Below are 26,401 nucleotides of genomic sequence, written 5' to 3'. Positions count from 1 at the left end.
GCCAAATTCTAATATATAATGCATATTTGTATCCTTATAATGGCATGGTATAGAAATGATAATATCTCTATTGATGAGGCATAAAACCTCTAAAAAAACATTGACATAATACTTGAATAATATGGAAGCATCTGGGCCAAAATAGTTGAAATCGTGTGATGAAGTTTGGCATTACCTCAAACTACGGAATTACTTTGTCACTAAATACAAAAACAAATTGGATAGGATACATCTAAGCAAAATGCCATAGGCCTATTTCCTTCCTAGGACCAATAGAAAAACAGAACTTTCCCTTCTGCCTCTGAAGTAAAGAGATCAAGTTAGAAATGTTTTCATAAGACCTAGCTAATGTCATCTAACTACAAAATGTCTTCCTGAACTCTCTGAGGGAGAGTAGGAAACCCTTACCAAGAGAGGCCACATTCTTATAATTCTCCAGCATGACTTCCCAGTGCAGAGCTTTTTGGTGAGGATCCAGCTGAGACCACTCCTCCTCTGAGAAATAAACAGCCACTTCCTCAAAGGACAGAAGACCCTCCTAAAAGGAAAAAAAAATAATGAACAGGTGAAGGAAGAACTGCAGGATCTTTCCTATTGTTTAGAAATTTCCAAAGCAAAGCTATGCACTAAGTTAAGTGGCTATGTTTAGTAAGGATCAATGGTTTAGATGAGAAAATAGAAAGAATAAGAAGCATTTGACTAAAGAAAGATTTTAGGGAGGTTCTATCAACTTGAATGATTCAATAGGACTTTCAATGCCATTCAGGTTAAATAAGCCCTGTTTTCTTCTGGATCAATTGATCTAACAAACACCCAGTCAGCCATCATCAAAATACTCTTCCTTCTCGATCAATATATCTACCGACAATCAAAAGATCTTCAGAGTCTTGAGAGAATCAAAACCCACCAATCAGTGATACTAACCCTTCAGAAGTGTGTCTGTAGGCGAAGGGATTTTTGTAGTGTTTTATGAAATGAGTTACAAGAGCAGAGTTTGAAGGGACCTTGGTTGTCTTCTACTCTAACCCCCTGCCTAGGCAGGAAAACCCTACACCATTTCAAACAAATGGCTATCCAACATCTTCTTAATGACTGCGTGTTGGGGCATTCACAACATATGGAGACAAGCGGTTCCACTGATTAATTGTTGTAACTGTCAGGAAATTTCTCCTCAATTCTAAGTTGCTTCTCTCTTTGATCACTTTCCACCCATTGCTTATTGTTCTACCCTCAGGTGCCCTAGAGAAGAGTTTGACTCCCTCTTCTTTGTGGCAACCCCTGAGATATTGCAACACTGCTATCATGTCTCCCCTAGTCCTTCTTTTCATTAAACTAGACATACCCAGTTCCTGCAACCGTTTCTCGTATGTTTTAGCCTCCAGTCCCCTAATCATCTTTGTTGCTCTTCTCTGCACTCTTTCTAGAGTCTCCACATCTTTTCTACATCATGGCGACCAAAACTGAATGCAGTATTCCAAGTGTGGCTTTACCATTATAAAGTGCTATTAACACTTCACGTGATCTTGATTCTATCCCTCTGTTTATGCAGCCTAGAACTGTGTTGGTAAGTTACCACCTATACTGTACCTGTGCCTTTTGTTTTTCTTGCCTAAATGTAGAACCATACTTTTTTTTACCATTGAATTTCATTTTGTTAGGTAGTGCCCAATGTTCAGGTTTGTCAAGATCCTTTTGTATCTTAAGCCTATCTTCTGGAGCGTTGGCTATTACTGCCATCTTGGTGTCATCTGCAAATTTGATGAGTTCCCCATTTATTCCCATATCCAAATCATTGATGAAGATGTTGAAGAGTACTGGGCCCAAAACAGAGCCTTACGGTACTCCACTGCATACTTCCCCCCATGTAGATGCAATTCCATTGAGGACTACACGTTGAGTGCGGTTGGTCAGCCAGTTGCGAATCCATCTGGTGGTGATGCTGTTTAACCCACATTTTTCAACTTTGTCTAGTAGTAGGTTATGGTCTACTTTATCAAATGCCTTGCTGAAGTCTAAGTAAATTATATCGACAACATTCCTCTGGTCCACTAATTTTGTCACTTTGTGAAGAATGCAATAAGATTAGTCTGGCATGATCTGTTTTTGACAAACCCATGTTGGCTTTTGGCTATTACTTTGTTTACTTCTAGGTGTTTCCTAATTCATTGCTTGATTATCTTTTCCAGAATCTTCCCTTGTATTGAGGTATCCAGGTCTATAGTTTCCTGGATCTATTTTTTCCCCTTTTTTGAAGATGGGAACCATATCAGCTCTTTTCCAGTCCTCTGGCAGTTCCCCAGTGCTCCAGGATCTCTGAAAGATATAGTTCAGTGGTTCTGAGGTCTCGTCTGCCAGTTCCTTCAGAACCCTGGGGTGTAATCCATCCGGTGCTGGTGATTTGAACTCGTCTAGGGTAGACAGGTGCTCACTTACCATTTTCTTCCCTATTTTAACTTGTGTTCCTAATCTGATTTTTGTGGTGCTGTTTTTGGTAGGTTGGATTGTTTTTTCCCTTTGTGTAAAAATGAGTTAAATAGTTCTGCTTTCTCCCTGTTGCTTGTCACCTTCTTGCCACTTTCTCCCAACAATGGACCAATTGTTTCCTTAACTTTTTTCTTGTTTTTAACATGTTGGAAGAAGCTTTTTTGTAAACTCTCTTTCAGTTTATTGAAATTAGCTCTCTTAAAGTCCAATACTCTAGTTTGACTTTGTTCTACTACTTGTTTTGCATAATGTTGAATTCCAGTATTGCCTGATCGCTTGCCCCCAAGGTTCCTGTAGCTTCAACACCTTCTATCATTTCCTCTCAGTGAGAATTAAGTCCAATATGGCTGATCCCCCTTGTTCTCTTCTCTACCTTTTGGGAAACAAAGTTGCCTGCTAGGTTTGTTAGGAACCTGTTGGATCTTCCACTTGGTGCAGAGTTTGTTTTCCAGTTGATTTCAGGGTAGTTAAAATCCACCATTACTATTGTGGAATGCTTCCTACATGCCTTAGTTAGCCGACTAGCAAAAGGTTCATCTACTTCCTCTGTTTGGTCGGGTAGCCTGTAGTATAGACCTATGGCAATGTCATCCCCCCCCCTTTAATATTGACCCAAATGCATTCAAGATAGTTCTCAACATTGTTTTGCTCAATTTCTGTAGAGATGTAGTTATTTCTTGTATATAGTTCAACTCCACCTCCTCTTTTATTTGGTCTATTTCTTTTAAATAATTTAAATCCTTCTAGCTGTATGTTGCAATTGTGGGTTTCATCCCACCAAGTTTCTGTAATGGCAACAATATCATATCTGCCCTCATTTACTTGGATTTCTAATTCACCCTGTTTATTCCTCATACTCTGTGCATTGGTGCATAGACATTTGAGTCCAAGTAACTCAGTCCCTTTCTTGGATGGGTGTAAACTATTTCTTTTGTACAGATTTTCATTGAACCAGCTGCAGGCATCATGACTAATAAAGCCAAACCCTTCCCTTTTACACCACTCCTTTAGCCACACATTAAATCTGCTACACATTGGCCCTTCCCTTTTTCTTCCCTATATACTGGTATAACCTCTATATAGCATATAACTTATGTTGTCCTAAGAAGGAGCAATCTTGTTCATCCCCAACACCTTCGTGAAAGTGCTGGGAGAGCTCAACCAGGGATATGTGTGGTTTGCCATGTACATCCAGAGACTCTGCCCCTCCTCAGATTGCAAGGAAGCTGCTGGTATTGTGAGCCATTAGCTGTCATGTTAATAAGAAAATGGAGAACATTTTCTGAGGAAAACATTTCTTAGCCTTTGCAAAGCTGGATTGTTTGGCCTCCAAGTCCATGCACAAATCAGGGATTAATATTTACTTTGAAAGTGAAATTTATGTTTTCTTTCGGAACAATTTTTGTCTGGGGACATTTCTATATGACCACTGTCCTAGGATTTAATCTTAGAAATTAATCACATCCTTTTCTTATAAATGATGGCAAACATTCTTTTCAAAAATGGTATTTTACCAGTTTGAATATTTAAAGATTTTTGAGGATCCTTGCACAAATCCAACTCCAAGAATTACATAAAAGAAGGGCATCATGAAGAATTCTGGAAAACATTTTTTCTTGAAAAGCATGAATTCCGCGATTCCCAGGAAAATACAACCTACCCCAATAATAAGACCTAGCATGAGACTCTATAGCTAATTCTACATATCATCACAGCGGCTAGAATACCATATGCACAGAAATGGAAGAACAACACAATACCAAATAAGGATGAGACAATAAGGAAGATCTTAGAATGTGCAGAGATGGATAAATTGACCAAGGAAATTCAAGGAAAGAAGGAAACAGAATACTATCTAATTTTGGAAAAACGATACTGTTAGGAGTATACTCCTAGTGTTGGGCAGGCAATATATCTAAAAAACATAGTTTGTATTGTAGGAGAAGTAGGAATTAGTGATAAGAAGGTAGGAAAAGTAGGATTTACAGAAGTAGAAAAAGGTCCTGCTTTCCCCTTTTGACACACATGCCACTCCCTTGCAGCAACTGGCACGAGCGACTGTCCGTTCTGCTGCTGGCCTCATGGGAGCTTTTGGCCGTCCTGGAAGTGCTGCTCTCGGCCACCCTGCTGGGTTGTTCCTGCCTGGCGCAGGGCGGGTCAGGCGGAATGTACGACCTCCAAAGTGCCCTACCACCGCTGGCCTACCGGAGCCCCTATGCCAGCAGCCACTGGTGTAGCTACACTGCCTTATTCACTACTCACTACCACCTTTGGGCTCCTGAGTGCCTTCCTGCAGATCTACTGCAGGCACTGGGCTATGAGGTGTCTGGCCCTTTTTGGCCCAGGTGGGTGCTAGCTCTTCTGCTGGCAGTAGGAGGCGGGTGGGCGGTTCAGCTCCATCTACAGCATTGATCAGGAACAACTCACCCCGCAGCAGGCAGGAGCAGCCCAGCAGGAGGGCCGAAAGCACTGCTGCCAGGAGGCCAGAAGCAGCACAGGCAGCTGCTAGCCAACCAGCAGCCAAAAGTGTCCAGGCAGCAGCAAGGCCAGCAAGCAGGGAAGGTGGAGGCCCAGGTGTGCCGAAAAGTCACCACCTCCTGTACATGAAAAAAAATAAGACACCCCAAAAATTTAGCCTTAGTGCTTACTTCGAGGCTTAAGAGAATGTTAGACTGGGTCTTATTTTTGGGTAAACACGGCAATTAGTGAAAGAGTTTTCTTTTTAAAATACTAGTCTTAAAAAAAAATTCCTAAAAAGAATCTCCAACCAAAAGCAGAGGGCAAAATGGCAGAAGACACTACCTGTAGTTCTCGACTAATAACAGTTTTCAGTTTTTAGTGACTGTTCGAAATTACACAGCAGCGAAAAAAGAGACATGGCCATTTTTCACACTTATGACTGTACTCCCTCTACATCCTCTGATTTCCTGAGGGAAATGGGAAAAAAAACAAATCTAGTCAATGAATGTTCTTCTCATACCTGAGCTGGAGGTTCAATCCTAGTTTCTGTTCCCCCAAAACAAAGAGTCCACTTCCTCCTATTCTTCCCTGTGAGGGAGACAGAATTTCAAAAAGCATAATGATTAGTAAGATGGGAGGAGTTATGCTATAGAGAAGACGACACAGACAAGATGAGAAAGTTAGGATTTATCAAAGGAGTGGAAGGATCTTATATTACCTCCTGAGGTCTCCTGAATTGGATCTCCCTGAGGGATCCCCCTGAAGGACAGTTCTTGAGGGAGATTTGACGGATGCCTCTTTCTCTCAGGATCTCTGATCTCCATTGCGAAGGACTTGAAACAGGAGAAAATAATTCATGGACGTCACAAATCATGAAGTGGTTTCTTTCCCAGTGAACCCCACTGCAAATCACTCGGTGTCAATCAATTAGGCTGGGAAGTAAGAAAGAAATTGCTGTGCAAAATCTTTCTTCTAGAATGGATAAGGGAACTATACAAAGATTAGTGAAGCATCTCCATATAGTATGAATGCCAGGAAATAAATCTTTCCTAAAACGATGTATCCTTCTACTTAACGCTGATAAACTACCAAAGATATATAAAGGAATTTCAAATACGTGTTTGAAATGTAAACGTAAAAAAGGAAGTTTTTACCAACTCTGCTGGACTTGTGACAAAGGAAAGAAATACCGGGGTAAGATGGATATTTCACCTGCAACTCAACCTGCTCCTTCTTCTCCTCCTCCGCCTGGCTCAGGAGGAAGCCTTCCACCAGGGCCACCGCCTGGGAGCTGGTCTCTGCTCCACACTCTCGCACCCAGCTCTCCATCTGCAGGGGCAGAAGGGCCAGGAACTGCTCCAGAACAACCAGGTCCAGCATCTGCGCTTTTGTGTGTTTATCTGGTCTCAACCATTGACTACAAAAGAAGTGGAGTCGGCTGCAAAGTCCTCGGGGACCTTCATCCTCCTGATATTGGACGCTCCTGAAGTTCCAGGCCTGAACTTGTGAAACGATGGTTCCTTCTTCCAGCATCTTCTGCCCAGTTCTTGCCCAGATCTCCCCACAGATTCCAGACTGAGCACCGGAAGGGCCTTTTCCACTTCCCCCACTTGCTAAAGGAAGGCCAGCCATTCTCTCTCTGCCCTGTAACACAATTCAGAATTAGTGCAAGGAAAGTTTTGTATCTCCAAATGCTTTTTTCATTTCTTGAGAGAAATATCCATCTGGTTCAGTTCCAATACAGGAGGAAGGTGCTGGGAATAAAATGGAGGCTGGAGGCTGATTGGAAAGAAAGCAGAACGACCAACCACATGTCATTCTGGGACGGCTGACAAAATGGAGTTCAGAGTGGGTGGATTTTATACCTTCTGGATTCCTATGGGGTCACGTAGGGCTCATGGGTGGCACTCTATAGGCAAAAGGGGAAATGCAAATCAAAGGTGTTTGTCTGAAAAAGTACAATTTTTTCTAACGTCCACAAGTACAAGTTCTGGGAACAGATTCTCTTTCCATTCACATACATTGAATTTTTCTTTTTAAGATCTGAGCAGGACTGGGGCATTACAGAAGGCACTTGTGTTGCTGTCATATGACCATGCATGGTGGGCATTTCTAAGCTGGAGAACCTTTATAAAAAGTCTCCCATCTTTGTGAACTGGATTCTTACCATCCTGTACGTTTTCTCCCTTCCTTTGGGGACTTCTGCAAAATCTCCAAATGGCTATACGTTATGAAACCTTATGAAAACCCAGGGCAAAGAGAGGACCTTGTCAAGATTGAGACCACTGCTCTAAAAACACGAAACCACAACCTGTGTTATGCCATTCATATACAGTATTCTTGGAAGAAATGTCCTTCTGGGTTTGGCTCAAGTGGGGAAAAAGACACCGGAGACATGGAGGCTGCTTGGAAGAAGGTTTAATGGTGGACAAGACCACATGGCTTGAATCCTGAACAGAAAAGGGGATCACATGCTTCCAGGTGAAGAAGAAGAAGAGCGAGAGGAGGGGCTTGCTGGGCTTTTAATACTCTGTTCGGCCCCACCTCTTTGTTTCTTGTTCCTGTGTAAGAAATGTATTCTGATCGGGTGTCAGACTCCCATGGGGCCATGCAGGGGCAACTCTCTAGGCTGAGTCCAGGTTTGGTTGAGTTCTCAGATGCCATGTGGTGAGTTGGGTAAAGGGCTAATGCCTTGATTCCATCCCCTGGAGCTGAAGGGGAGGGGTCTTTGTTATGTAAATACACTGGTTTGGGCTTCTTAATGGCCCATTGACAAAAGAGGGTGGTAGGCAGGAAGCTGCAGGAATTTACTTTGTGTTTAAAACTTGTTTATCCCTTTTTTACATCCAGGAAAATATAATATTCTCTTAATAGAGAATATATTCAAACAGCCAGAAAGTTGTGGATTGGACCATTCATCAACACTCATCCCCACATATTGAGAAGTATTTACTCAGCTGCTAAAGTGATGACTTCCATCAAGAAGATTGAGTGTATTTGGCATTTTGGATCATTTCAATTTCTTTTTACTCACAAGGAGAGACTTGCTTTTTAAAAGTGTAGATCAAAGCATGAAACTTCAGTTCACATCAAATGAAATGCCAGTCAATTGACCCTGATTTAGGATGCTGGTTTACTTCCTAAAACAAATTAGAAAGTGAGTCCAAACCTAGTTTACTGTCGTCCAGCACACAGTGAGAATGTAGGCATAATCTTCTGCCTCTCTTCCTTGCAAATATATTTCTTATTTCCTGCTTGAGATTTGCCATGCAAGCTCTCCCCTACACAGGAGCTTTCACCAGGAAATGGGGTGAGAAGGACTCTCTCCAGGTCCCTCCCCACCACCTTCATTTCTGAGGATCTGGATTTATTCCCGAGGGGAGCATGCATGATCTCTGCTTTCTCCCCATGCCTGTTACAATCATGGAAAGGGGCGGTTAGACGGGAGGGAAACATACACACACACAAACACACACTTACCTTTTCTACCTCTGGAAATTTAAGATTTTCTTTCTGCCTTTCTAAACTCCTCCGCAGCACATGTGGTTAAAGAGAGAGAGTCTCTAGTATCCTAGAAAGGCAAAAACAGAATGATGTCACTTCCTTCCCAACTTGTAACCGGAGCTCAAATCTGAAGTGCCCCCCCTGGTGGATTTTCTGTGCACGGAAGGTGATCATGCAAAGAGCGGAGAAACGGTGCATTTCCCATGGGCGGGGAGGGGGGGGGAGAGGCGGGTGAGGCTCCTTGGTTGGGAAGATTTCGGCAATGTTATACTTCAGTAAAGAGAATTGTATTTAAAGTACTGGTATTAGGGGGAAGCATTTTCCTAACAAGAATCTCATTTAAATCTGTTGCTGAGGAAGAAAGGAATAAATCAATCGAAATAAAAAGGAAAATGGAAAGATGACTGTATAATGTACCCCAGCTTGACTTTCCGAAAGAAAGAGAGAATACAAATCTAATAAATTTCCTTCTCTTGCGTGAGTTGGAATTTTGGCCACTTTTTCAGCTCTACCATATGGATGAGTCAACTTCTTCCTACCCTTCCTTGTTAGGGAGACTTAGCAACAAAAATGTTGGGCTCAATCCAGGATTACCTATAATATATACATCATCCGATTTCTTGTGGGAAAGGGAGATACAAATCTAGTCAGTGAACGTCCTTTTCAATGCTTTTTCAAGTATAGCAATATTTATCTAGCCAGGGCAATAGGAGAACAAGCCCTTAAGACCTCAACCACACTCATCCCCATTGAAGTATTTTCTGAGATGGTAAATGGATGACTTCCACCTAAAATATTCAGTGTATTTGGCATTTAACAAATGAAGAAAATTCAGTCCACATCAAATGAAATGCCAGTCAACTGACTCTTTTTTACGATGCTCCATTTCTCTTTCTTCCTACACTCAGCCATTCAAGTTCTCACAACATGCCCGGAACACAAACAGGTCAACAAAATTGAAATTTACTGATCGTTTGACTCCTGCCTATAGTATGTGTATGTATAGTATCTATTCTTTTGTAGATAAGACCATTATTTCTTACAAACATTGTTGTCCCCAATTTGGGTCTGAGCCTGGTGCTGAAGCCAATGATGGATGCCAGCCCATCAACATGTTTGCTGTTATTGCTCCTGAGTTGTCTTATGTAGTAAAGCTGTGCGCACTCTGACAAAATATGAGACTGGGGTGAGGAGACAAGATGGCCACATATTAGCAGCTCCTGAAATAAAGTTCTGGCTTGTGACAGGCCTTATTCCTTCTGCCTTACCTCTATAACCCAAAAATGCCATTTAGATGGAAGAAAGAACCCGGACCAGTTCCAGCAATGATATTGGGATCCATCAATCCAAAGATCATGAATAAACAGAAAGTACAAATTCTCCTCCAACCACAAAACCTGAGGATTCCAACAGTTTGTAGAGTTTTCTTTGGATAGGGAAGTGACAATGCAAGAAAAAAGAGATTTAGCTTAAATTAGTGAATGTTGATAGAAAGAAAAAAGGGGATAAAAAAGAATTGAATTAACCTCTCTGCTCTTTTCAGTCTCTTTATTGTCCAGCTTGACCCAGAACTATTACGGACAATTGAATAAAAAGCTTCAAACCAACATGAGCCTGTCAAATCCTGAAATATTCCTCCAAATCCTTCCAAAAATCTTGTGTTAATACATTTAAAACAACTAAAGAGTTTAATACACGAGTATAATACATGACTAGAACAAAACCACCCAATTGATATTTAACTGATTTTATTTATATAAAATTTGGACTTCTTAGCCCTCACCACACTACAGAAGAGCAAAACATGGCCACAATGCTTGAAAAGAAAATAGTACAAGCACTTGGGGCGCTTCTGGCTCCTTTTGTGAGAGGAATTGTTCATCCTTTCAGCTCTTCCAACACGCTCTACATTGATCTGCATGTGACAATTCCCGCATATCTTCAGGCCTTTGACTGAATAATGTTCAATGTTTCTGCATAGATACCAGCTGACTCAGGTCTCAGTTCTACACTAGGGATGCAAATTTAACTATTGTGGAGGATCCCAATTCTATACCATGGGTGCAATTTGATTATTTTTTTGATATTTTCCTTTTGGGCTTAGGGAAGCAACATCTATATATACAGATACATTTTAAAAGTGTACAATTCATAATTATGATGACAAGTGCCCATTTTTTCTTTTTTCATTACCAAAAATCCTTTTCAGAGTTCAGTCTGTAAATTGTAAATTCATACATAGAATCCATTAAATCAATAATTAGCATACATTCTCATCCAAATTAATCATTGTTTGGGGATTCTGCAGTCTATGAATCGTGAAATGGGAAATTATGGTAGGTGCTGAAGCCCTTTCAACATTCCATGGATTTATGAGACTTCTCCCCTGTGTGGATCCTTTAATGGGTAATAAGGTGACTGTTTTCGCTAAAGCCCTTTCCACACTCCCAGCATTTATGTGGCTTCTCCCGTGTGGATCCTTTGATGGGATGTAAGTTTACTGATTATTCTGAAGCTCTTTCCACACTCCATGCATTTATATGGCTTCTCCCCTATGTGGATCCTTTGATGGCATGTAAGCTCACAGCTTGCTCTGAAGTCCTTTCCACACTCCATGCATTTATGTGGCTTCTCCCCTATGTGGATCCTTTGATGGCATGTAAGCTCACAGCTTGCTCTGAAGTCCTTTCCACACACCATGCATTTATGTGGCTTCTCCCGTGTGGATCCTTTGATGGGATGTAAGTTTACTGATTATTCTGAAGTCCTTTCCACACTGCATGCATTTATATGGCTTCTCCCCTGTGTGGATTCTTTGATGGGTAATAAGGTGACTGTTTTGGCTAAAGTCCTTTCCACACTCCATGCATTTATATGGCTTCTCCCCTGTGTGGATCCTTTGATGGCATGTAAGAACACTGCTTATTCTGAAGCTCTTTCCACACTCCATGCATTTATATGGCTTCTCACCTGTGTGGATCCTTTGATGGCATGTAAGCTCACAGCTTGCTCTGAAATCCTTTCCACACTCCATGCATTTATATGGCTTCTCTTCTGTGTGGATCCTTTGATGGCATGTAAGCTCACTGCTTGTTCTGAAGCCCTTTCCACACTCCATGCATTTATATGGCTTCTCCCCTGTGTGGATCCTTTGATGGGATGTAAGTTCACTGCGTCTTCTGAAGCCTTTTCCACACTCCATGCATGTATATGGCTTCTCCCCTGTGTGGATCCTTTGATGATATGTAAGTTCACATCTTATTCTGAAGCTCTTTCCACACTCCATGCATTTATATGGCTTCTCACCTGTGTGGATCCTTTGATGGCATGTAAGCTCACAGCTTGCTCTGAAATCCTTTCCACACTCCATGCATTTATATGGCTTCTCTTCTGTGTGGATCCTTTCATGGATAATAAGGTGACTTTTCTGGCTAAAGCTCTTTCCACACTCCATGCATTTATATGGCTTCTCCCCTGTGTGGATCCTTTGATGGGTAATAAGGTGACTGTTTTCGCTAAAGCCCTTTCCACACTCCAAGCATGTATATGATAGCTGAGGGGGGGCGGCCGCCATCTTACCAGTCGGCGGAGCGGGCGAGGGTTGGACGCGGCGGCTCTTTCTGCCGTCGGCGGGACCAGATTGGATATAAACACCATGGAAAAAGAAGACTAAGAATTCATCATGATTGGAGGCCTGTTCATTTATAATCATAAGGGAGAGGTTTTAATCTCCTGGGTTTACAGAGATGACATTGGGAGGGAGGAGCTTCCGGCAATGGCGGTCGCCTCTTGAGCTCCGGGAGACGCTATAGAGCTCCAACGGGGCAATGGGTGCTGTTTCCGGCCCCCATGCCACCGGAGGGTCGCGAGTCGGATTCATCGACCACCCAGGCTGGTTTCGGACGCATTTTGGTCCGCCAGGGTGGTCGCGGTGACCGAGGGGAGGTCACAGAAGATCGACGCAAGGCAGGAAGAGGCTGGGGGGTGCGAGCAGGAGCGGAATGGCGGCGACGTTACAGCGTTCAGCGTTTGGCGTGCGTGCCGGCGGAGGAGACAAGTGGAGCGACAGAGCGGCCGGCAGAGAGGCGAGGCAGCCGATTGGGAAAGGCTGAAAGAAGATCTGTTTGCAAAATGCCTTGCCTTGCCTCTGCCAAGGGCCTTGCCTTGCCAGGGCTTCTTGCTGAGGCTTTTATCATCCTCTGGCGGCTCCCGGTGACTCCTGGAGGCCGGCGCTGTTGGGAAGACACTGGAAGACCAACGCTTGGAACATTGGAACGTTGGGTGAGCACTGGGTGAGAGCCTGGACTACTGGACCCTTTAGGTGGGAGCCAGGACAGAGTGGGAGAGGATGGTGGTTATGGTGGCTGAGGGGGCCTGGATCATCTGAGGCCTCTGGAAGATCTGGCCTAGGGCCATGGACCGGGCCTATGACCATGGAGAGGCTGGAAGGCTGCCTAGGAGTATGGTTATTTGGAGCCAAGACTGCCCCCCCACCCACCCACCAAGGACCCTGAATCTCTGTTCCTGAGCTTATCCCCACCTAGGACCATCTAAGACAATGGAGGGTTATCACCAACTTTACTGCTGGGGCTATCACCCATTTTTTCTACCATCTTTTCTACCATTTCTACCATCATCGCCACATCCGTCTAATTTTATCATCTAGACATCTACTCCCCCCCCCCACTCATTACTGAAGAACTATCCAGGACAATGCCTCTTACCCCCCACATTGATATTGACTTATGGGACTAATGCCTTCTACCTCCCCCCATATTGACTTTTTTACCATCTACAGCACCTTAGCCCCTACTGGAATTTTGTCAATAATAACGTATTCGAGGTTAGACTTGCTCCGCCTGCGGGAGGCCCCTCTCTCGCAGGCTTGGCCCTTGGCTCTTTCAAGGGCCCGCCTCGAGGACGGGTTTGTGGACCCCGAGAGGTGCAGGAACCGGAAGCTAAGGGGATTTTTAGTGAAATGTTTTTTATCTTTTTTAGGGGGTCCCAGGGTGGGGGGGAGGGCTAATCAGACCGGGAGGAAAGCCAGCGCCGGACAGACAGGTGAGTCCAGGAAGGACGGGGATGCGGTGGAGGGGGGGAATATAAAGGTCACTAAAGCAGAGGGTTGTCCTATTACAACGGTCGCGGGGAGGAGGGGATGCGAGGACAGGATAAGATCCCAAGGTTGGGAGACTGCGGCTGCTGGTTACGCCCGGTCGCTTGTACCAACCCCTGCAGTCTAGGTGGACAGGTGCTACAGAGCCAGGGCCTGCGGCTGATGCTTTGCAATGCAAGGTCTGTCACCAACAAGGCCCCCCTCATTAATGAGTTGATCTCAGAGGGGGAGCTAGACCTTGCAGGGATAACGGAGACCTGGCTGGGCCACGAGGGTGGTTTACCCCTCGTGGAAATGTGCCCACCGGGTTTCCGTGCATTCCATCAGCCTCGGGCCCTGGGTAAGGGTGGTGGGGTGGCGGTGGTTATGCGGGAATGTTTAGAGCCGAGGGAGTTCACTGTCCCTCAGATACCCGGGTGTGAGTCCCTTGGTGTGAACTGGGGCCCAGGGAGGCAGTGGGGCTTGCTGATTGTATACTTGGCTCCTCGCTAAGCATCAGCAGCCCTGCCCGAGCTCCTCGAGCTAATCTCAGCGACGGCAGTTGAGACTCCCAGACTTTTGGTCATGGGGGACTTCAACTTGCCGTCAACGGGAGCGGCTTCCGAGGTGGCTTGGGAGTTCATGGCTTCCATGACGGCCATGGACCTGACCCAATTAGTGCAGGGCCCCACTCACGAAGGGGGCCACACACTGGACCTCATTTTTGTATCTGAACAGTGGACGAGTGATCTGGGAATAGGGGATTTAGTCATCACGCCCCTGTCATGGTCAGACCACTCATCCCTCCGGCTGGACTTCCCTGGCGCTATCCCCCACCGCGAGGAGGCGGAACCAGACTCTATAAACTGGTACCGCCCCAGGCACCTGATGGAATCTGATAGATTCCAGACGGAGCTTGGGCCAATACCTGTAGCCTTGTCCCGCTCCCGCTCCGAGGACCTAGTGACTGCCTGGAATAGGGCGACGACTGGGGCCTTGGACCGGGTTGCGCCTTTGCGACCTCTCCTGCGGCATCGACCCACCCGGGCTCCTTGGTTCACTGAGGAGCTTAGGGTGATGAAGCGCCACAGGAGACGTCTAGAGAGCAGGTGGAGGTCCTCACGCTCCGAATCTGACCGAACACAGGTAAGAACCTATTTGCGGACTTACCTTGTGGCAATAAGAGCGGCCAAATGTAGACATTGTGCTGCTCTTATTGCGTCCGCGGATAACCGCCCTGCCGCCCTGTTTAAGGTGACCCGCTCCCTTTTATCGCAGGGGGCGCGGGAGACACCCTTACAGGGTAGAGCAGAGGAGTTTGGGGAATATCTTCAGGACAAAATCGATCAGATCCGGAGCGGGTGGACCTCCGTCAGTGGACCAGACGAGCCGCCAACAGCGAGTCTTGAGAGACCATTCTGGGAGGAGTTTGACTCTGTTGCCCCCGAGGATTTGGACAGGTTGCGTGGACGGCTGCGACCCACCACATGTTTAACGGACCCGTGCCCCTCCTGGCTGGTACTGGCAGCCTGGGAGGTGACACGAGGCTGGCTCCTGGGCCTGGTGAACGCCTCATTGGGTGAGGGATACTTACCAACCGCCTTGAAAGAGGCGGTGGTGAGACCCTTGCTCAAGAGACCTTCGCTCGACCCAATGGAGCTAGCTAATTATCGTCCAGTCTCCAACCTCCCCTTCTTGGTGAAGGTTGTTGAGAATGTGGTGGCGCAGCAATTTCCACGACACCTAGACGAATCCGACTATCTAGACCCACGCCAGTCCGGCTTCCGACCCGGGCACAGCACTGAGACAGCCTTGGTCGCGTTGGTTGATGATCTCTGGAGGGCCAGAGATAGGGGTTGTTCCTCTATCCTGGTCCTATTAGACCTCTCGGCGGCTTTTGATACCATCGACCATGGTATCCTATTGCGCCGGTTGGAGGGGATGGGAGTCGGAGGCACCGTTTTGCGGTGGTTCGGCTCCTACCTCTCCGACCGGAAGCAATGTGTGTTGACAGGGGGGCAGAGGTCGTCCCTGAGGCCACTCACTTGTGGGGTGCCACAGGGGTCGGTCCTCTCGCCTCTCCTGTTCAACGCATATGTGAAGCCGCTGGGTGAGATCATCCGTGGTTTTGGGGTTGAGTACCATCTTTACGCTGATGATACTCAGCTGTACATTTCAACCCCAAACCACCCCAACGAGGCTGTCGAAGTGATGTCCCGGTGTTTGGAAGCCGTCGGGGTCTGGATGGGGGACAACAGACTCAAACTCAACCCCTCCAAGACCGAGTGGCTGTGGGTACCGGCACCTCGGTTCAGCCAGCTGACTCCATCGCTGGCCATAGGGGGCGAACAACTGTCCCCCGTGGAGCGGGCGTGCAATTTGGGCGTCCTCCTCGATGCCCGGCTGTCAATGGAGGACCATGTGGCAGCCGTGGCAAGGGGGGCGTTCCACCAGGTTCGCCTGGTGCGCCAATTGCGCCCCCTACTGGACCGGAGTGCCCTGCGCACGGTCACTCATGCGCTGGTGACGTCTCGCCTGGACTACTGCAATGCCCTCTACATGGGGCTTCCCTTGGGACGCATCCGGAGACTGCAGCTAGTTCAGAACGCAGCCGCGCGGGTTATTATGGGAAGTACACGTTACTCCCACGTAACACCTCTCCTGCGCGAGCTGCACTGGCTACCTGTGGCCTTTCGGGTGCGTTTCAAGGTATTGATCACCATCTTTAAAGCGCTCCATGGCATAGGACCTAGTTATCTGCAGGATCGCATCCTACCACACACGTCCCTGCGACCTATCTGCTCACACAGGGAGGGGCTCCTCCTGGTGCCGTCTGCTAGGCAATGCCAGCGGGCGACACCTAGGAGTAGATCCTTCTCTGTGATGGGCCCAACCCTCTGGAATGACCTCCCCCCAGACATTCGAACTACCACCGACCTCCGTTCCTTCCGGCAAAAGTTAAAGACTCACCTATTTCAATCAGCTGGCCTGGCACTTTCTTAGTTTTACCTCCCGGGGATTTATTGTATTTTAATTGGGTTTGGGGTTTTAATTGTGTTTTTAGGATTAGAATATATTTATTTCTTAGTACAGCCTATCTCCCCCTCCAAATGTATCTTAAATATATTTTATTATTATGACTGGTTTTATGTATTGACTGTACACCGCCCCGAGTCCCTTTCTGGGAGAGGGGCGGTCTAAAAATCTAAGAAATAATAATAATAAATAGTATATGGCTTCTCCCCTGAATGCATCCTTTGATGCCTTGTAAGTTTACTGCTTGTTCTGAAGCCCTTTCCACAATCCATGCATTTATATGGCTTCTCACTTCTTGATGTCCTTTTATTAACAGTCTTGTTTCTATGTTCATTGCATTTATTTTTCTTCTCTCCCATGTGAAAACTTTTCTGTGATTCAAGAGACCCATTTTCTTGAGAAGGTGTGAACATCCAACTGTATTTTTTTCCTTTGTCTTTGCCCATATTGGCTCCTCCTTTGGCTTGTGATGGACAGGGTCCATTTACATCTAATGTGTCTTTGAAGAGTCTCACACCTTTCTCAATATATTTGTTCTTTAGTTTTTCTTGTTGATCAATAAAGTCCTGCATCTGAGCAACAATAGAAGGAAATGACCTTTCCTTATTCCAGCTATTTGATAGGTTTCTCTCCTGCCTTTGGAATTCTGTTTGAATGGCAGGTTTCTCTATTACATCTCCTTTTCTGAACACTTTGATTGGTTCTGCAGAGTCTTTATTCTCATTCTCATCATTACCTTCAAAGGGAAAGAGAAATGAAAGTGAGAGAAAGGTTAGGGAAAAAGATCACTCTTTCTGAAGTCATATTAATTACCTTCAGGTATTGTGCCCAATTCTAACATATACTCCATATTTGTATCCTAATAATGGCATGGTATAGAAATGATAACATCTCTATTGATGAGCCATAAAACTTTGGAAAAGACATTAAGTCAAAAACCTGAATGGCAACTCTTGATAAGACTGATATGGAAGCATCTGGGCCAAAATAGTTGAAATCTGTGTGATGAAGTTTGGCATTACCTCAAAGGAAGGAATTACTTTGTCATAAAATGTTTAAATAGAAATATAAATTAGATAGGATATATCTAAGCAAAATGCCATAGACCTATTTCCTTCCTAGGAGCACTAGAAAAAAAGAACTTTCCCTTCTCCCTCTGAGGAGATCTATTTATAAATGTTTTCATAAGAACTAGCTAACTACAAAATGTCTTCCTGAACTCTCTGAGGGAGAATAGGAAATCCTTACCAAAAAAGGCCACATTCTTATAATTCTCCAGCATGACTTCCCAATGCAGAGCTTTTTGGTGAGGATCCAGCTGAGACCACTCCTCCTCTGAGAAATAAACAGCCACCTCCTCAAAGGGCAGAAGAACCTCCTGAAAGGGGAAAAAATACAGAACAGGCCTAGGAAGAACTGCAGGATCTTTCCTATTCTTTAGAAATTCCCAAAACAAAGCTATGCATTAAGGTAAGTGCTATGCTTAGTAAGGATCCATGGTTTAGATGAGAAAATAGAAAGAATAAGAAGCATTTGACTAAAGAAAGATTTTAGGCAGGTTTTATCAACTTGAATGATTCAGTAGGACTTTCAATGCCATTCAGGTTAAATACGCCCTGTTTCCTCCTGGATCAATTGATCTACCAAACAGCCAGCCAGACATCATCAAAATGCTCTTTCTTCTTGATCTATTCATCCACCCCCAATCAAAAGGCCCTCAGTGTCTTGAGAGAATAAAACCCACCACTAATTGATTCTAAGCCTTCAGAAATGTGTCTGTAAGTGAAGGGATTCTTTGTAGTATTTTATGAAATGACTTATGTTGTCCTAAGGAGGAGCAATCCTGTCCATCCTCAACACCTTGAGAGCTCAACCAGGGATGTGTGTGGTTTGCCATCTACCTCCAAAGAATCTGCCCCTCCTCAGATTGCAAGGAAGCTGCTGGTATTGTGATCTATTGGCTCCCATGTAAATAAGAACATTTTAAGGAAGACATTTCTTAGCCTTTGCAAAGCTGGATTGTTTGGCTTCCAAATCCAGGCACAAATCAGGGGATTAATATTTATTTTGCAAGTGAAAGTTATGTTTTTTCTTGGAGACATTTCTGTATGACCACTGTCCTGGAATTTTCATAATCTTAGCTTTTAATCACATCCTTTTCTTATCAACCATTGTAAACATTCTTTGCAATAATGGTAATTTGCCAGTTTGAATATTTAAATATTTTTGAGGATCCATGCACAAAACCAACTCAAAGAATTTTAAGTTTCTGGTATAATTCCCAATAAAAAAATCTCTGGTTTAAGATCTATGCCCCGCGCACTCCTGGTGGGCTCCCCTTTGATCGGGGGGGCACAGGACGCCCTGGAGGCTCCTGCCGAGGGGGCAGCGTAGCGGGGGACCCCCTGTGTCGGCGGCGGCCGGGGGGGGGGGGCCCTCCCCGCATACAAATTGCTGGCATTTTGGTTTTGTGACACTCAGAGAAATCTCCTGTTACACTTTATCCTGGACTTGGAACAAAGGATTTTATTGCTTTATTGCCTAGGTCCCTAACTATCTGGGCTTCCTGCCTCGCGATCTCTCTCAGCTAACCACCTTTCCAGTTGCTTCTTCTCTGTATTGATACCTCCATCTCCGAGCTCTGATTACTACAATGCCACCTAAAAGACCACCACCGGGGAAGCCGGGATTTGCAGGCTCTGCCCCAACATCCTCAACGTCCAGCCCCAGCGGACAACAGACACTAACTTCTTTGTTCCAGCCTAAGCCTTCTGAGGTGGACTTTCAACAGATGTTTCAACAACTCTTAAAGGGGCAGGAGGACTTAAAAAACCAATTGAAAGAAATGAACGAACAACTCAAAGAGAATAAAGACCGTGTGATCCAAAACTCCCAGAGGCTGGAACTTTTGGAGGAGGGGACGGCTGAGATGAGGAGAGAGGTGAAAGTGGTCCAGAAAGGAAATCAAGAACTTGAGAACCACCAGATAAAAACAGAATTTGAACGGATGTCTTTTTTTCTTAGATTTCAAAATGTAATTGAGGCTGATGATGAAGATTTGAGGGATATTATGACAAATTTATTGGCTGAATATATTAAAAAAGACAGACAACAGATGGGGTGGGACCTGGACCTGGTTTATAGAGTAAACTCAGCATATGCTAGAACACACAACGTTCCAAGGGAGGTACACATTAAATTTCTTAGAAAGACCACAAGAGACGAGATTCTGAGTGCACAAAGGGGACAAGCGTTAAAATACAAGGATAGAGAAATAGCCATTCTGAAACAGATCCCAAAGAAAGTTAGAGATAAAAGAAAAAACTACTCACACCTAGCGAAGAAATTATACCAGAAAGGGGTGTGGTTTAAATGGCTTTTTCCAGAAGGTATGTTAATATTCTGGGAGGACACGAGAGTTAGAATTAATACAACTATTGAGGCTGAGGCCTTTATGGAAAAAAATAAAGTCCTCCTGGATAAACCTGATGACACTACACCGGACATACAGGACACGGGAGGTGCCGGAGCTCTGCCAGGAGGGGGAGAAGAGGCAACACTGAGAAAACTCAGATCACAAAAATGAACTTGAAAATCTGTTTGATATAAAATGATTGAAATTATTTTAAGATAAAAGTTTATATGCTGACAAAATATTAATAAGTAACAACAATCTAATGTATTAACAAATGAAAGTTATGAGAATGGGGGGGAGGGCCATCTCCTGCATAATGTAACTGTCAAAATTTGTACTATATCCACTACCCCTTTCCTTGTATAGTCTTTTTAAAACCAATAAAAATTTTGTTTAAAAAAAAAAGAAAGAAAGAAAGGAATGATGAGAAAAGAGGAAGAGAAGACAGGGAGACAGAGGATACGTCGAAAGGTATCCTCTGTGGGTGATGTAATGATGTTCAATAGTATGATGAGAATAGCTGGAAATTGTAAACAGCTCCACACTTGAGCCAAAAAATAAGTTGGGGGGGCGTTAAATATAATTGCTATATATGTATACTTTTTTTAAAAAAGGAGGGTATGCAGATGAAACTCAAAAAATTAGAATATCGTGCAAAAGTTCATTTATTTCAGTAATGCAACTTAAAAGGTGAAACTAATATATGAGATAAGACTCATTACATGCAAAGCAAGATAGTTCAAGATGTGATTTGTCATAATTGTGATGATTATGGCGTATAGCTCATGAAAACCCCAAATCCATCATCTCAGAAAATTAGAATATTACATGCAATCAATAAAACAAGGATTGTACATAGAACAATATTGGACCTCGGAAAAGTATAAGCATGCACATGTACTCAATACTTGGTTTGGGCCCCTTTTGCAGTAATTACTGCCTCAATGCGGCATGGCATGGAAGCTATTAGCCTGTGGCACTGCTGAGGTGTTATGGAAGACCAGGATGCTTCAATAGCGGCCTTCAGCTCTTCTGCATTGTTCGGTCTCATGTCCCTCGACTTTCTCTTGGCAATGCCCCATAGATTCTCTATGGGGTTCAGGTCAGGTGAGTTTGCTGGCCAATCAAGCACAGTAATCACACGGTCATTGAATCAGGTTTTGGTGCTTTTGGCAGTGTGGGCAGCTGGAAAATGAAGTCAGCATCCCCATAAAGCTCGTCTGCGGAAAGAAGCCTGAAGTGCTCCAAAATCTCCTTGTAGACAGCTGCATTGAAATTTGTCTTAATGAAGCACAATGGTCCAAAGTCTTGTTCCTCTTTTCTAATGAGAGCAACTTTTACCAAAAGCAAAATCCTGGTTCAATGACCGTGGGATTACTGTGCTTGATTGGCCTCTCCATTCTTCCTCCATACTCTGGGTCCTTGGTTTCCAAATGAGATGCAAAAGGGCCCAAACCAAGTACTGAGTACATATGCATGCTTATACTTTTCAGAGGTCCAATATTGTTCTATGTACAATCCTTGTTTTATTGATTGCATGTAATATTCTAAATTTCTGAGATGGTGGATTTGGGGTGGAGAGGGTGGGGCTGGCGGGCTCGCCACCAACTGCAGTTGAAAAAAATACCATATTTCCCCAAAGAGAAGACAAGGTCTTATTTTCTTTTGACCCCCGAAAAAAGCTCTTGGCCTTATTTTCGGGGAGTTCTTAATATTTTTGAGGTGCATGAGGTGGAGAGCGTGGTCACCTCATGGCTGCTGCTGTGTTGCAATATTTTCGGGGAGAGCTTATTTTCGGGGAAGGGCTTATTTTACCTAATATGCTCAAAATCCCGATTGGGCTTATTATCTGGGGAGTCTTATTTTCAGGGGAAAAGGTTAAGACACGTCCGAAAATTAGCCTGAGTACTTATTTCGAGGCCTAAGAGAATATAAGACCGGATCTTATTTTCAGATAAACAAAGTAATTAGCGAAAGTGTGTTGTTTTTAGAATACTAGTCTTAAAAAGAATCTCCAACCAAAAGCAGAGGGCAAAATGGAAGACACTATTTGTAGTTCTCGACTAACAAACTAACTGTTCAAAGTTGCACAGCAGCAAAACTTAAGACTGTACTACCTATACAATCTACAGCCTCTGATTTCCTGAGGCAAATGGAAAAATAGAAATCTAGTAAATGAATGTTCTTCTCTTACCTGAGTTGGAGGTTCAATCCTAGTTTCTGCTCCCCCAAAACAAAGAGTCCACTTCCTTCTATTCTTCCCTGTGAGGGAGACAGAATTTCAAAAAGAATAATTCGTAAGATGGGAGGAGTTATGCTATAGAGAAGACGACCCAGAAAAGATGAGAAAATTAGGATTTATCAAAGGAGTGGAAGGACCTTATATTACCTCCTGAGGTGTCCTGATTTGGATCTCCCTGAGAGATCCCCCTGAAAGACAGTTCTTGAGGGAGATTTGACGGATGCCTCTTTGTCTCAGGATCTCTGATCTCCATTGCGAAGGACTTGAAACAGGAGAAAATAATTAATGGACATCGCAAATCATGAAGCGGTTTCTTTTCCAGTGAACCCCACTGCAAATCACTCGGTGTCAATCAATTAGCCTGGGAAGTAAGAAAGAAATTGCTGTGCAAAATCTTTCTTCTAGAATGGATAAGGGAACTATACAAAGATTAGTGAAGCATCTGCACATAGTATGAATGCCAGAAGACATCAAAATCCAAAGGAAAAGATGCCTAAACAAGGGGAAGACCTGTGGTTGAAGAGTTTAAAATTTGTGTTAAATTATAATTTAAAATAAATATTTCATAAAATGATGTATCCTTCTATTTAACACTGATAAACTACTAAAGATATATAAAGGAATTTCAATTACGTGTTTGAAAGGTAAATGTAAAAAAGGAACTTTTTACCAACTCTGCTGGACTTGTGACAAAGGAAAGAAATACCGGGGTAAGATTTATATTTCACCTGCAATTCAACCTGCTCCTTCTTCTCCTCCTCCGCCTGGCTCAGGAGGAAGCCTTCCACCAGGGCCACCGCCTGGGAGCTGGTCTCTGCTCCACACTCCCGCACCCAGCTCTCCATCTGCAGGGGCAGAAGGGCCAGGAACTGCTCCAGAACAACCAGGTCCAGCATCTGCGCTTTTGTGTGCTTTTCTGGTCTCAACCATTGACTACAAAAGAAGTGGAGTCGGCTGCAAAGTCCTCGGGGACCCTCATCCTCCTGATATTGGACGCTCCTGAAGTTCCAGGCCTGAACTTGTGAAACAATGGTTCCTTCTTCCAGCACCTTCTGCCCAGTTCTTGCCCAGATCTCCCCACGGATTCCAGACTGGGAATCGGAAGGGCCTTTTCCACTTCCCTCACTTGCTAAAGGAAGACCAGCCATTCTCTCTCTGCCCTGTAACACAATTCAGAATTAGTGCAAGGAAAGTTGTGTATCTCCAAATGCTTTTTTCATTTCTTGGAAGAAATATTCTTCTGGTTCAGTTCCAATACAGGAGGAAGGTGCTGGGAATAAAATGGAGGCTGGCGGCAGATTGGAAAGAAAGCAGAACGACCAACCACATGTCATTCTGGGACAGCTGACAAAATGGAGCTTAGAGTGGGTGGATTTTATACCTTCTGGATTCCTACGGGGTAATGTAGGGCTCATGGGTGGCACTTTATAAGCAAAAGGGGAAATGCAAATCCTAGGTGTTTGTCTGAAAAAATACAATTTTATCTAATGCCCACGAGTACAAGTTCTGGGAACAGATTCTCTTTCTATTCACATACATTGACATTTTGTTTTTAAGATCTGAGCAGGACTGGCACATTACAGAAGGCACTTGTGTTGCTGTCATATGACCATGCATGGTGGGCACTTATTGTTTTTTAAAACAAAATTTTATTGGTTTTTAAAACAAAATATTCAAGGAAAAGGGTAATGGATGAAGTACAAATTTTGACAGTTACATTATGCAGGAAATGGCCCTCCCCCCCCCATTCTCATAACTTTCATTTACTAATACATTGGTTTGTTATTACTTGGTACTATTTTGTCAGCAATAAACTTTTATCTTAGGATAGTTTCAATCATTTTATATCACACAGATTTTCAAGTTCATTTTTGTGATCTGAGTTTTCTCAATGTTGTCTCTTCTCCCCCTCCCGGCAGGGCTCCGGCACCTCCCGTGTCCTGTATGTCCGGTGTAGTGTCATTAGGTTTATCTAGGAGGACTTTATTTTTTTCCATAAAGGCCTCAGCCTCAGTGGTCGTGTTGATTCTAACTCTCGTGTCCTCCCAGAATATTAGCATACCTTCTGGCAACAGCCATCGAAACCACACCCCTTTCTGGTATAATTTATTTGCTAAGAGCGAATATTTTTTTCTTTTATCTCTAACTTTCTTTGGGGTCTGTTTCAAAATGGCTATTTCTCTTTCCTTATATTTTAATGTTTGCCCCCTTTGTGCACTCAGAATCTCGTCTCTTGTGGTCTTTCTAAGAAATTTGATGTGTACCTCCCTTGGAACATTGTGTGTTCTAGCATATGTTGAATTTACTCTATAAACCAGGTCCATGTCCTACCCCATCTGTTGTCTGTCTTTTCCAATAAATTCAGCCAATAAATTTGCCATAATGTCCCTCAAATTTTCATCATCAGCCTCAATTACATTTTGGAATCTAAGAAAGAAGGACATTCGTTTTTATCTGGTGGTTCTCCAATTCTTGGTTTCCTTTCTGCACTCCCTTCATCTCTCTTCTCATCTCAGCCGTCCCCTCCTCCAAAAGTTCCAGTCTCTGTGAGTTTTGGGTCACATGGTCTTTATTCTCTCTGATCTGCTCATTCATTTCTTTCAATTGATTTTTTAATTCCTCCTGCCCCTTTAAGAGTTGTTCAAACATCTGTTGGAAGTCCACCTCAGAGGGCTTGGGCTGGAACAAAGAAGTTAGTGTCTGTTGTCCACTGGGGCTGGATGTTGAGGATGTTGGGGTGGAGCCCGCAAATCCCGGCTTCCCCGGTGGTGGTCTTTTGGGTGGCATTGTGGTAATCAAAGCTCAAGGATGAAAATGTCAATACAGAGAAGAAGCAACTGGGGAAGTGGGTAGCCGAGAGAGATCAAGAGGCAGGGAGCCCAGACAAATAGGGACCTAGGTAATAAAGCAGTAAAGTCCTTTGTTCCAAGTCCAGGTGAAGATGTAACACGAGACTTCTCTGAGTGCCACGGAGACAAAGACAAAATGCCAGCAACTTCTGTAGGTGGAGTCAAATTTCAAAGTAGATAAAGACAACGGAAGTGTGCCATCTTGCCCTGCCAGCTCCGGGATCCAAAGGCAAAAGTTTTCAAAGTTTTCAAAATAAAACAGATCATCACCTCATTTCACAATTGCAGTAAAGGAAATCTGCTTTTTGCTACGAGGGTGATTCCATTCCAAGGCTCCCCCCCCTCCTCTTCTGGGGGCAGGGAGCAAAACAGTTTCAAGCCGCTTGTCCAAGGGGGGGCGGGAAATCCCCCTCCCTCCAATCACACTTCCCAGCCACAAATTGAAGATCTTTCCAAATAGCTGACAGTCTGTTTATTTTCATTCAGTCATCAAAGGGAACGGGGGGAATCTCCATTTCACCACACAGCAACTGCGTCCTTCGAATCTTAGGTTTCATCCGGCTGCCTCAACGCGAAGATGCCACGGCGCCTCCCTTCTTGCCTCTCGGTGCCTAGGGCGACGCAGGCCCCCCCCAGCCGCTGCCGACACAGGAGATCCCCCGCTACGCCGCCCCCTCGGCAGGAGCCCCTCCAGGGCATCCTGTGCCCCCCCCCGATCAAAGGGGAGCCCACCAGGAGTGCACGGGGCGAGCAGAGCCTGCCCGTCGCGAACTGCAGCCGGAACCGGAAGTCGCATGGTGGGCACTTCTAAGCTGGAGAACCTTTATAAAAAGTCTCCCATCTTTGTGATCTGGATTCTTACCATCCTGTACGTTTTCTTCTTTCCTTTGGGGACTTCTGCAAAATCTCCAAATGGCTATACGTTATGAAATGTTATGAAAAACCAGGGCAAAGAGAGGACCTTGTCAAGATTGAGACCACTGCTCTAAAAACACGAAACCACATCCTGTGTTATGCCATTCATATATCAAGGCAAAGCCCAACTTTGTCAACCTTGGTTTAATTGTGTTGCTTATCTGAAGTTTCTGCCTGATCCAGTCTTTCTGAATGGATTACCAAATCTGCATTTCTAAAAGCTCCCCCCCCTCCCCAGTTTCCCCTTGGGGCAGGGAGACTGAGGCTAGCCTCTGCCTCCCTTAAGAGCAAGATTCTCCATTTCTCCCTTTGGGGAAATATAATATTCTGCTTCTTTTTATTGTTCACATTTTATTGATTTTAAAAGTTTTACAGGGAAAAGGGATTATAGGGTTATAGAA

At 44.3% G+C, this 26,401-nt stretch overlaps 2 protein-coding genes across 14 annotated transcripts in view; one reads left to right on the top strand and one right to left on the bottom strand.

Moving 5' to 3' along the window:
• The window catches only part of LOC309383404 (zinc finger protein 18-like), a gene marked incomplete at its 3' end in the record, with an annotated part of 108,688 nt that overhangs the window by 29,660 nt on the left and 52,627 nt on the right, over positions 1 to 26,401 (bottom strand). For 2 of the 13 annotated variants that reach the window (XM_081935910.1, XM_081935911.1), the window contains exons 1-4: positions 9,492 to 9,533; positions 6,157 to 6,588; positions 5,663 to 5,777; positions 5,465 to 5,532 (exon numbers count right to left, since the gene is read on the bottom strand). The exons of 5 other annotated variants lie outside the window; for them this stretch is intronic. In XM_081935910.1, coding sequence (XP_081792036.1) covers positions 5,465 to 5,532; positions 5,663 to 5,777; positions 6,157 to 6,588; positions 9,492 to 9,497 — 621 coding nt within the window. In that variant the 5' untranslated portion in view covers positions 9,498 to 9,533. Of the gene's footprint in view, positions 1 to 408; positions 539 to 5,464; positions 5,533 to 5,662; positions 5,778 to 6,156; positions 6,589 to 8,424; positions 8,599 to 9,491; positions 9,534 to 17,827; positions 17,958 to 22,188; positions 22,257 to 22,383; positions 22,499 to 22,964; positions 23,397 to 26,401 lie in introns of those variants that run through there. 6 more of the 13 variants (XM_081935916.1, XM_081935918.1, XM_081935919.1 and 3 more) reach the window with 6 other exon arrangements.
• Positions 17,899 to 20,414, top strand: LOC309383423 (uncharacterized protein). Its single transcript, XM_081935959.1, has 2 exons — positions 17,899 to 18,049; positions 19,125 to 20,414. Exon 2 carries the CDS (start codon positions 19,233 to 19,235, stop codon positions 20,163 to 20,165), a length of 933 nt encoding a protein of 310 aa, XP_081792085.1. The 5' UTR covers positions 17,899 to 18,049; positions 19,125 to 19,232; the 3' UTR covers positions 20,166 to 20,414.

The sequence above is a fragment of the Natrix helvetica genome (genome assembly GCF_964273705.1).
Source record: "Natrix helvetica genome assembly, chromosome: 1".
NCBI lineage: Eukaryota > Metazoa > Chordata > Lepidosauria > Squamata > Natricidae > Natrix > Natrix helvetica.
Note: the sequence above shows the minus strand (reverse complement) of the source record. Positions and strands in the feature narration are given on the sequence as shown.

Excerpts from the sequence above, each read along its gene's own strand:
- LOC309383423 (XM_081935959.1), top strand. The coding sequence starts at position 19,233 with ATGCCACCTAAAAGACCACCACCGGGGAAGCCGGGATTTGCAGGCTCT.